Raw genomic sequence first — 11098 nt, forward strand, 5'->3', positions numbered from 1 at the left:
ACCCTTTGGGTCAATACCTAGTAGTAAAATTGCATGCACCCAATATTTATAGCAGCATTATCAACAGTAGCCAAACTATGGAGAAAGCCCAAGTAACCATCAACTGGTGAAGGTATAGGGAACTTGTGGGGTGTGTGTGTGTGTGTGTGTGTGCATGTATACACATATGTACTCACGCGTATGCTCATATATACATACATATATACATACATATATACATACGTATATACAAGGAAATGTAACTCAGCTTCAAAAAGAATGAAATCCTGCTACTTGCAACGATGTGGATGGACCTCGAATGTATTATGCCAAGTGAAATATGCCAATCAGTGAAAGACACATATATGATTTCACTCGTGTGGAATTTAAGAAACAAAACAGATGAAAACATGGGAAGGGGGCAGGAAAAGAGAAGAGTGGTGACAAAGCACATGAGTCTCTTAACCGTAGAGAAGAAGAGTGAGGGTTGATAGAGGGAGATGTGTCGGCGCTGGGCTAGATGGCGGACGAGTATTGAGGAGAGCACTTGTTGTCATGAGTACTGGGTGTCGTATGTAAGGGATGAATCACTGGGTTCTACTCCCGAAACAGAGAGTGCGCTATATGTCAACTAAGACTTATATTAAAAAAATAAATAAAGCTGTAACAAGAGATGAAGACAGACACTATCTCATGCTCAAGGGGACAGCCAAACAAGAAGATCCAATGCTTGTAAATTTTGATGCGCCCACTATGCAATCACCAATATATAAAACACTTGACAAAACCATAAAGGAATTTATAATAATATAACGATAATAGAGGACTTTAACACATCAGTCACATCAATGGACAGAACCTGTAAACAGAAAATCAACAAGGAAACAATGGCTTTGAATGACACACTGGACCAGATGCGTTTAACAGATAATATTCAGAACACTCCATACTAAAATGGCAGAGTACATATTCTTTTCAAGCGCCCATGGGGCATTCTCCAGAAATGATCACATTCTACGTCACAAATCACACCTCAACAGGTACCCAAAGACAGAGCTCAGACCAAGCATCTTTTCTGACCACAAAGCTAGGAAACTTGAAGTCAACCACACTCATACACACACACTTACACCCCCCCCCCACACACACACACACACAAAGGGGGAAAGGCCACAAATCAAGGGAGGTTAAATAACATGCTACGAAATGAATGGGTCAAACAGGAAATCAATGAGAAAATACACTGAAACAAATGAAAATGAAAATAAGCTGGTAAAAATCTTTGGAATGCGGCAAAAGCAGTCTACAATGGAAGTATATAGCAATACAAGCCTACCTTAAAGAGCAAGAAAAATCTCAAACACTCTTAACTTACAACTAAAGGAATGAGAAGAACAGCAGAAGGAAGGAAATAATAGAGATTTTTTTTTTTACTTTTTTTTTTTTTTAATCATCCCTTCAGTTTTAGAAACTGCGAGGTAATGCTTTATAATGCTTTCTGGAGGTTAGTTTTTTTTTTTTTTTTCCCAATATATGAAGTTCATTTTTCAAATTGGTTTCCATACAACACCCAGTGCTCATCCCAAAAGGTGCCCTCCTCAATACCCATCACCCACCCTCCCCTCCCTCCCACCCCCCATCAACCCTCAGTTTTTAAGAGTCTCTTATGCTTTGGCTCTCTTCCCCCTCTAACCTCTTTTTTTTTTCCTTTCCCTCCCCCATGGGTTTCTGTTAAGTTTCTCAGGATCCACACAAGAGTGAAAACCTATGGTATCTGTCTTTCTCTGTATGGCTTATTTCACTTAGCATCACACACTCCAGTTCCATCCATGTTGCTACAAAGGGCCATATTTCATTCTTTCTCATTGCCACGTGGTACTCCACTGTGTAAATAAACCACAATTTCTTTATCCATTCATCGGTTGATGGACATTTAGGCTCTTTCCATAATTTGGCTATTGTTGAGAGTGCTGCTGTAAACTTTGGGGTACAAGGGTCCCTATGCATCAGTACTCCTGTATCCCTTGGGTAGATTCCTAGCAGTGCTATTGCTGGGTCATAAGGTAGGTCTATTTTTCATTTTTTGAGGAACCTCCACACTGTTTTCCAGAGGGGCTGCACCAGTTTGCATTCCCACCAACAGTGCAAGAGGGTTCCCGTTTCTCCACATCCTCGCCAGCATCCATAGTCTCCTGATTTGTTCATTTTGGCCACTCTGACTGGCGTGAGGCGATATCTGAGTGTGGTTGGAAATAATAGACATTAAGGCAGAAATAAGGGATATACAAACCAAAAAGACACTAGACCAAATCAATGAAACCAGGGGCTGGTTCCTTGAAAACAGTAATCAACATGAAAACCTCCTAGGCAGAGTTTTCACAAAGAAGAAGGAAAGGACTCAAATAAAATCACCAATAAGAAAGGAGAAACAACAGTCAACACCACAAAAATACAGTTAGAAGATAATATTATGACCTATATGCAACAAATTGGACACTCTGAGAAAAATGGACAAATTCCTAGAAACACAAGAACTACCAAAACTGAAACAGGAAGATACATAAAATCTGAAAACAGAAAGAAATCAAAGCAGTAAGAAAAAAAAAATCTCCCCCAACACAAGAGTTCAGGGCCAGAGGGCTTCCCTGATGAATTCTACCATCCGTTTAAGGAAGAGGTAATATGTATTCTCCTCGAACTATTACAAAAAGTAAAAAAGAAGGAAAACTTACAAATTCACCTTATGAGGCCATCATCACCCTCATACCAACACCAGATAAAACCTCCACCAAAACCGAAAACTTCCGGGGCTCCTGTGTGGCTCGGTAGGTTTACTGTCCAACTCTTCATTTTGGATTAGGACATTATCTTGCGGTGCGTGGGTTCGAGTCCCACATTGGACCATGCACTGACAGTGTGGGGCATGGCCAGGATTCTCTCTCTCCCTGTCTCTCTGCCCCTCCCTCACTCTTATGTACTCTATCTAAGGAAAGAAAGAAACATTTAAAAACATGTTAAAAAATTTTAAATAAAACTGCAGACCAAAAGCCTGATGAGTATGTATGCACAAATTCTCATTAAAATACCTGCAAATTAAAGTCAACAATACATGAATAGAATCATTTACCATAATCAAGTGGGATATATTCCTGGGCTGCAAGGGTGGTTCCACATTCACAGATCAATCAACATGATGCACCACAGGAATAGAAGGATAAGAACAATATGATGCTTTCAACAGATGCAGGAAAACCATCTGACAAAATGTCACATCCATTCATGATAAAAACCCTCAGCAAAGTACATGGAGACTCAACCTACCTGCAAATCATAAAGGTCATCTAGGAAAAACCCACAACTCGTCTCATCCTCAATGGGGAAAAACTGAAAGCGTTTCCTCCAAGGTCAGGGACAAGCCAGGGATGACCCCTCTCACCACTATTTTTCCACATAGTACAGGAAGTCCTAGCCACAGCAATCAGACAAAAAGAGAAACGAGGCATCCAAATTGGCCAGGAAGAAGCAGAACTTTCGCTGTTTGGAACTGACATGATGCTCTCTATAAAGAACAGGAAAGACTCCAATGAAAATTGCTGGGATTGATATACGAATTCGACAAATCACAATATACAGAAATCAATGTACAGAATTCTATTCCATTTCTGTAGACGAATAATGAATTAACAGAAAGAGAAAGTAAGGGATCCATCCCATTGACAGGTGCACCAAATACCCCAAGATACCTAGAATGAACCTAACCAAAGAGGTGAAAGATCTGTACTCTAAAGGCTGTGAAACATTGATGAAAGAAAAGGAAGAGGACACAAAGGAAAGGAAAAAGATTTCACCCTCATGGATGGGAAGCAGAAAATACTGTTAGAATGTCTACACTCCTCAAAACAATCTGCATATGTACTGAAATCCCTTTCACACTAACAGAAACATTTGTCACAGAACTACAACAAATAATCCCAAAATTTGTATGGAACGACAAAGACCCCAAAATTGAAGAAGAAAACTAAAGCTGGAGGCATCACAATTCCAGACTTCAGGTTGTATTAAAAAGCTGTACTGAACTGAGCAGTATGGTCCTGGCAAAAAACAACATCAACAACAACAACACAGACGCAGAGATCAATAGAACGGAAACGCAGAAATGAACTCACACCTATATGGTCAATTAATTCTCAACACAGCAGGAAAGCATATCCAATGGAAAAAAAAAGATAGTCTGGGGACACGTGGGTGGCTGCAAAGCGTGTGATTGTGGGTTCAGCTCAGGTCATGATCTCAGGGCAGTGCAGAGCATGTGTGGGATTGTCAGTCCCCATTTCTCTCTGCCCCTCTTCTGCATTCTCTCTGTCTCTCAAAAATAAATACATAAACTTAAAGAAAATCTCCTCAACATATGGTTTTGGAAAAACTAGACAGCAACCTGCAAAACAAAACAAGACCAACAACGGACCACCTTCTTACAACATACACAAAAGTAAATCCAACATGGATAAAGACCTATGTGTGAAACCTGAAACCAGAAAAATCCCAGAGGATAATTAACACAGGCAGTATCTTATTTGACATTGGCTGTACAAACGTCTTTGCAGATATATCTCCTGAGTGGAGGGAAACACAAGCAAAAATAATGGGACTTCGTAAAAATAAAAAGCTTCTGTCACCAAGGAAATAATCAACAAAACTGAAACACCTACAGAATACTATTTGCAAACGACATCTGATGAAGGGTTAGTGTCCAAAACAAATAAAGTCATACAGCACCCAAAAAAGGAGAAATCCGATTAAAAATGGGCAGAAGACACGAATGGACATTTTCCCAAGGAAGACATACACATGACCAAAGCCATGTGAAAAGATGCTCAACAATACTGATCTTCAGGAAAATACAATTCAAAAGTACAACGAGATAACACATCACATCCGTCAGAATGACTAAAATCAATGAAGGATGAAACAGCAGGTGTTGCCAAGGATATGAGGAAAGAGAAACCCTCTTGCACTGTGGGTAGGAATGCAAACTGGTGCAGCCACACTGGAAAACATCACGGACATTCACAAAAAAAAAAAAAAAAAAAAAGGAAATGGAACTACCTTACGATCCAGCAATTTCACCACGAGGTATTTCCACAAAGAATACAAAAATAATCCTTCAAAGGGATACATGCACTCTGATGCTTACAGCAGCATTTTCTACAACAGCCAAATTACGGAAACTTCCCGAGCATCCATCAACTGATGAATAAGTTGAGATGTAGTATATGGAATGTGATATTATTTAGCCGTAAAAACAGGAAAGCTTGTCATTTGCCACGAGGTGGAGGAGCGACAGAATGTTATGCTGGGTGAAAAATGCCTGTCAGAGAAAGACAAATACCAGGTGATTTCACTAACACGTGGAAATAAAACAAAACAAAGGGGGGGGGGGGGGTGAAGGACACAGTGACAAACAAACATACTCTTCACTGGGAAACAAACTGAGGGCTTCCACAGCGAGGTGGGGAATGGGTGAAACAGGTGCTGGGGATTAAGAAGTGCACCTGGGATGAGCACCAGGTGACGCGTGCAAGGGTTACTCTATATTGCACACCGGAAACTATTCCACTGGGTCTTCACTCACTGGAATTTAAATTGAAAGAAAACATAAGGTTAATGAAACCTACCTACCAGGTTTTCTGTAGTTTTCAATCACTTCACTAGGTTGGAAAAATAACCACAAAATTTTAAAAAAGCATGTATGATGTGGGGGACAGTTGTGCCCTTACCTCCGTCTCTGGTTCCAGCAGGACGCAGAAACTGGGTCCCAGCTCATTCTTCTAGAAGGTCGTGAGAGGAGCATTTCATGTATTCACGTCCTAACGGAATGCAGCTCCCGTGCTTCTCAACTTCTGTCAGGGTTTCTTCCCGGAAACGAGCCTGAATCTGGAACCAACCATCGACTGCATCGATGAGGTGCTGTCGTGGGACCCCGCAATCCACGAGTCCTTCAGTAAAATATGTCTTGTTCAAATACTGTCCGGGAAGGGGAGGAATGAAACACGGGAACAGCCCAGAAAATGCAAGGGCCTGTGCTGCCCAGCAACCAGCTTGCCCAGGGAAGCCACCCAGCGTCCCCTCCCCAGCACTCAATACAACAAGGCAGCGGCTCAGGAGATGCCAAGTTGCTGCAAACCTCCCAAGGTCTCCCCTGGGGTGGGCGGCAGAACGCGCTGGAAAGGCAGCTCTGCTCTCTGTCCTGAGGCAGCGGCAGAGGCCCTGAGTCCTCTGGGAGCAACAGCGACCCTTCCTGCTCTGAGGTGTCCTGGGTCAGAAAAGCCGATGGTGCGCCCTCTGCTGGCCATCACTGCCCAGGCAGAGGAACCCGCCCTTCCGAGTCTGTGGTGCTCGAGCTCTCTCTGCTGGCCACCATGGGAATTCCTGCAATGTTGAAGGCCCTGGGGGCTCAGCTGTGGGACCGAAGGTGCTCTGGGCAACCCAGCCTGTTCTCCACATTGGGAAGGGTCTTAGTGACAGGGCCCGGGACACAAAGAAATCTTTTCCTTCTCCTTTCTTGTGAGTGAAGAATGAAACCGAATTTATTAACGTAATGACATCATTTGTAATGCTTTAAGCAATGTTCCCAGAAAAATAGACCGCCAATTTACACATGCTGAACAAGAGGTAATGGTGGTGACCACCTAAGTGTTTAGGTTAGATAAAGAATGGACACCTTTGAGAGAGAGACACCAGCTTCCAGCTATGGAATGAATGAGCCTAGGGATACAAGGGACAGCCAATGGAAGAGAGTCAATCCCGTAATAATACTGTTGCATGCTTTCACAGGGTAGCTACACTTGTGCTTAAGTACAACATAATTTGGCCCCAGGGATGTTGAGTCTTAGAGTCTTGAAACTATGATGCCCATGATACCAGCCCTTTCTACCCCAGCACTCAGAGCCACTTCACACATTCCCTTTCCCCTGGCCCATCTCGCCCTGTCCACGTACCTGGACCAGGTCTCCACTTTTCTCCTTGTACTTCCTCTTTGCTTCTGTTTCTCTCTAACTACACCTCTCTGTGTTTCTTCCTTTCACTCTCTCGGTCTTGCCCCATTCCCCTATCACTCATCCAGTTTCTCTCCCCTTACCTGTCTCTTTGTCCACCTCTCCCCAGGCTTCAGGCTATCTGCTCTGTGCATGCAGCCCTGTCCAGGAGCACAGGGCACTCCTGTCTCTCTCTCTCTCTCTCTCTCTCTCTCTCTCTCTCTCTCTCTCTCGTCATGTTTTGTCCCAGGCCCTGATCACAATGGAGGAGAATCCCCCATACAGCAGCTGCTCATATTGACATTTGCTAAAGCAAGGCTGGCAGCATGTGAACAGCCAGACGTTTACCCTTGGTGGCCCAGCCAGGACAGGAGGGCTGGAGGGCTGGCTGCTTCCCTAAGCTGGAAGGAAAAAGGGGCTCACAGGGTTCAGGGTCCCTGATGTAGATTGGATTCGCTGATGTAGAAGGAGCCGTATGCTTACACCCAACTCTCCTGGGTGGTGTCAAAGGAACCTATCTTAGACCATGGACCTCTGCCCTCCCCATGCCTCAATATGGCATCAGGGGGAGCTTTAGGGGGACACGGTATGACTCGCCACAAAAATTGCATCATTTGCCCCCTTGGAGGCCACCTGGATGGGTGCTATTGGTGGCAGCTGGGAAGGTGGGCTGTGAAGCCAGGTTTGTCCACTCAGGATGGGGCGGAGTCCAGGGGATGGGGACCCTGTGCCATGTGCAGGGGTCCGTCCTTGGCCCTGACGGCCGGGCCAACGCTTGGGAAGAGACGTGACTGCACTGGTCGGAAGCGGGGCAGGGTGGGTGGACAGCGCCACGGGTTGGTGGGTGGACAGCGCCAGGGTGGACAGGCTCTGCGGCCTCTGGTGCTCAGATGTGTCGTGAGAAGCGCAGTCAGCCAGGGGTGGGCGGCCAGGGTGGGAGTCTGGCCTCCCGGGTGTGTGATGGGGAACCAGCTCCCCACCCCCCTGAACACACTCTGCTGATGCTCGGCGGCCTTCTCAGAGGATCAAAAGCCTCCCTCCTTCTGGAAGCGCCCCAAGTAGGAACGGTGGCCGGGGCGGGGGCGTCCTGGGCCCTGGGAGTCCACCCACCCTGGGGGAGAAGGTCTGCCCACTGCGTCGCCACATGCCTGAGGCCTGGGGACCCGTGCTCCGAGCTGGGGGTGAGGAGGGGTGCCTCCCCGGCCTCCGGGGGTGTAGGAGCCTGCCTTGGGGCGTGCGGGGATCTTCCTCTTTTGGAGACACTGGTGGGGGCCAGTCCGCGTGGCTGAGGGCGGCCGAGTCTCAGGTGGGGCGTGGGCCGGGGACGATGTATCCAGGTGGCAGCCGCCCCCGGCCTCAGCCTGACACCCGGCTGCCTTTCTTCCCCAACCTCCACCCCCCGACAAATGGAGCACTGCCCAAGTCGCCCGCCCACTTCCTGTGGCCAAAAGATAAAGGACCTCGGGGTCCCCCAGAGCAGAGACCCGTGGAGCCTGGCAAGGTAGGGGCGCTGTCCCCACTCACACAGCTGCAGAGGCCCCTGGCCCCCTCCGGCCCTGAGCTGTCCCTCCGTGTCCTCTCTCTTCGCAGATGCTGTGGCTGTTGCTTCTGACCCCCTTCTTCTCGGGGACCTGCGTCGTGGGGAGCCCAGGTGAGTCCTGACCCCACGGGGGTCCTCCCTTCCCAGAGGCTCCTGTAACCTTGTCTCCATTTCCAGTCGCTGGGGGGCCTTGGGGCTGCCTGTCCGTGCCCTCGGGGGAGGCCTAGGTGGGGACGGGCTCGGCCCCGGGCCCCGAGGCCCGGCCTCCCTCCCCCCTCATGTTGCTGCCCGGCCTCCCTCCTCCCTCATGTTGCTTCCCAGCCTCCCTCCCTGAAAACGAGCTGGTGGGCATCGTCGGGGGCCACAGTGCCCCCCAGGGGAAGTGGCCGTGGCAGGTCAGCCTGAAAGTCTACGATTATAACTGGGCCTCCTGGGTGCACATCTGCGGGGGCTCCCTCATCCACCCCCAGTGGGTGCTGACCGCCGCCCACTGCCTCGTCCGGTGAGTCCGCTAGCTGCCATCCAGCTCTGGGCGAATCAGGAGGTGTGGGAATCCGGGCTCCAGGCAGGGTTCAACCTCCCCGCGGGGCGGAGGGGGCCGCCCTCGAAGGACCCGCCTCCGTGTCTTCTTTGTGACCCCAGGAAGGACGCCGACCCGGCAGCCTACCGCATCCATGCCGGGGACGTGTACCTCTACGGGGGGAGGACGCTGCTGAATGTGACCCGCGTCATCATCCACCCCGACTACATCTACGTCCATCTGGGTGCCGACGTGGCCCTGCTCCAGCTGTCAGACTCTGTGAAATACACGGCTAACGTCAGGCCTGTCAGGCTCCCGTCGGCCCCGCTTGAGGTCATCCCAGAGGACGAGTGCTGGGTGACCGGCTGGGGCAACATCATGATGCATCGTGTGTACGGGGTGGGGGTTGGGAGGGGTTCGGGGCCGCTTGAGGCATTTCCAGACCTGGCCACACAGAGAAGTCCTGGCGGGTGGGCGGCTGCAGGTTCTGGAAAGGAATCGCCTTCCGACACCCTCCCCCACCCACCCCGTGTGCGCCCCAATCGGGAGATCCGACCCCAGAGGCTGGAGGGTCCCTGAAGCACAACTGAGCTCGGGACCCAACACTGTGACGAGGAAATTCATATTCTTAGATTTTTCCGACTTATAGGAAGATATTGGGGGGGGGGCGGGCAGAAACCCTCCCCCCTCCCCCGGAATTTCTTTCCGGTCCTTCCAACTAAAGGCAGAATCCACCTTCCGGGTCTTAGGGATTTAGAGGGAGATGGGAACCCTGCACCCTGGGGTCCCCACGGTAGCGATCCGGGCGGGAACGCAGGCTCGCGGCCGACAGCGGGGGCCACGCTCCAGCCTCCGGTCACATCTGTCCCCCAGAGTCGCTGCCTCCGCCCTACCGACTGCAGCAGGTGGCGGTGAGCGTGGTGGAGAACGCCGTCTGTGACCAGCAGTACCACAACGCCACCAGCCACCGCTTGGCGGGCAGGAAGATCATCCAGGACGACATGCTGTGTGCGGGGACCGTGGGCCGGGACTCCTGCCAGGTGAGTCCCAGCCCATCCCGGCCCCCACCCCGCGCTGGGGGCCAGCCGGGGCTCAGTGCTCTCTCTCCTTCCTCAGGGCGACTCCGGAGGCCCTCTGGTGTGCAAGATGACGGGTGCTTGGCACTTGGTGGGAGTGGTCAGCTGGGACCAGAGCTGTGCCCTGAGCAACTGTCCCGGGGTCTACACTCGCGTCCAGACGTACGTGCCTTGGATCACGCAGCAAATCGGGAGGGGCCTCTGACCAGGGCCTGCTGGCCGTCCGCCCGGCTGGGCCCGGAGGAGCGACGCCTTCCTCCCCCCAGAGCCTGCTGCTTCAGCCTCTGCGCCCCCGTCCCTGGCCTGGGCTCCGCCTTCCTTCTGGCCTCCTCAGTGTCCGGGACTTCCGTGACTGCTGGGGGAAGGAGCAAGAAGATGCCAGGGGGCGGGCGGGAAGTCCCTGGGGCCCAGGGTGCCTCGCTGTGCTGTCTGTCAAATTAAAGAGCTTGAGGAATGACCAGAGTGCGGTCAGTCTCTGTGGAGTGGGCTCTCCGTGGGAGCGTGTCGGCCAGCCCAGCCCCGAGGTACAGGGGGCCGCGCTGGGGCTGGTGTCCTACCAGGCTTGGCAAGGGAGAGTGAGGTTCTCAGGGTTGGCTCCACTCTGCGGCCACAGCCGCCAGCTCTGTCCTGCACCGGAGGCCACCACGTGGTTCCAACCTTGCATCCTTCCCTCCTTCCATCCCCCCATCCCTCCAACCATCCATCTGTCCATCCCACTTCTCTCGTAAGGCAAGGTCTGTTCTGGGAATTAACCAGTTGCCACACAAAAGTGACCTGGATATGATGCCAATTTGTCCTCCCCTTTAGGGACGTGCTTGCCCATCTGGGTACCTTCAGGTGAGGGTCTTCGCTGGCTCCCCAGGGGGAGTTGGGTATGAGCTCCAGGTGCTGGGCAGCAGCCGGGGAGAAATGCCCCGTAGGCAGCCGGGTGAGGGGCTGGAGGCTGAGA

At 50.4% G+C, this 11098-nt stretch overlaps 1 protein-coding gene across 1 annotated transcript; it reads left to right on the forward strand.

The window, feature by feature from the left end:
• The first annotated feature begins 8533 nt into the window (after positions 1 to 8533).
• Positions 8534 to 10606, forward strand: LOC131501430 (serine protease 29-like). Its single transcript, XM_058711549.1, has 5 exons — positions 8534 to 8664; positions 8875 to 9055; positions 9196 to 9461; positions 9947 to 10113; positions 10190 to 10606. The coding sequence occupies exons 1-5, from the start codon at positions 8604 to 8606 to the stop codon at positions 10352 to 10354; spliced, it is 840 nt and encodes a 279-aa protein (XP_058567532.1). The 5' UTR covers positions 8534 to 8603; the 3' UTR covers positions 10355 to 10606.
• Positions 10607 to 11098: the final 492 nt, after the last annotated feature.

The sequence above is a fragment of the Neofelis nebulosa genome, chromosome 18, assembly GCF_028018385.1.
Source record: "Neofelis nebulosa isolate mNeoNeb1 chromosome 18, mNeoNeb1.pri, whole genome shotgun sequence".
NCBI lineage: Eukaryota > Metazoa > Chordata > Mammalia > Carnivora > Felidae > Neofelis > Neofelis nebulosa.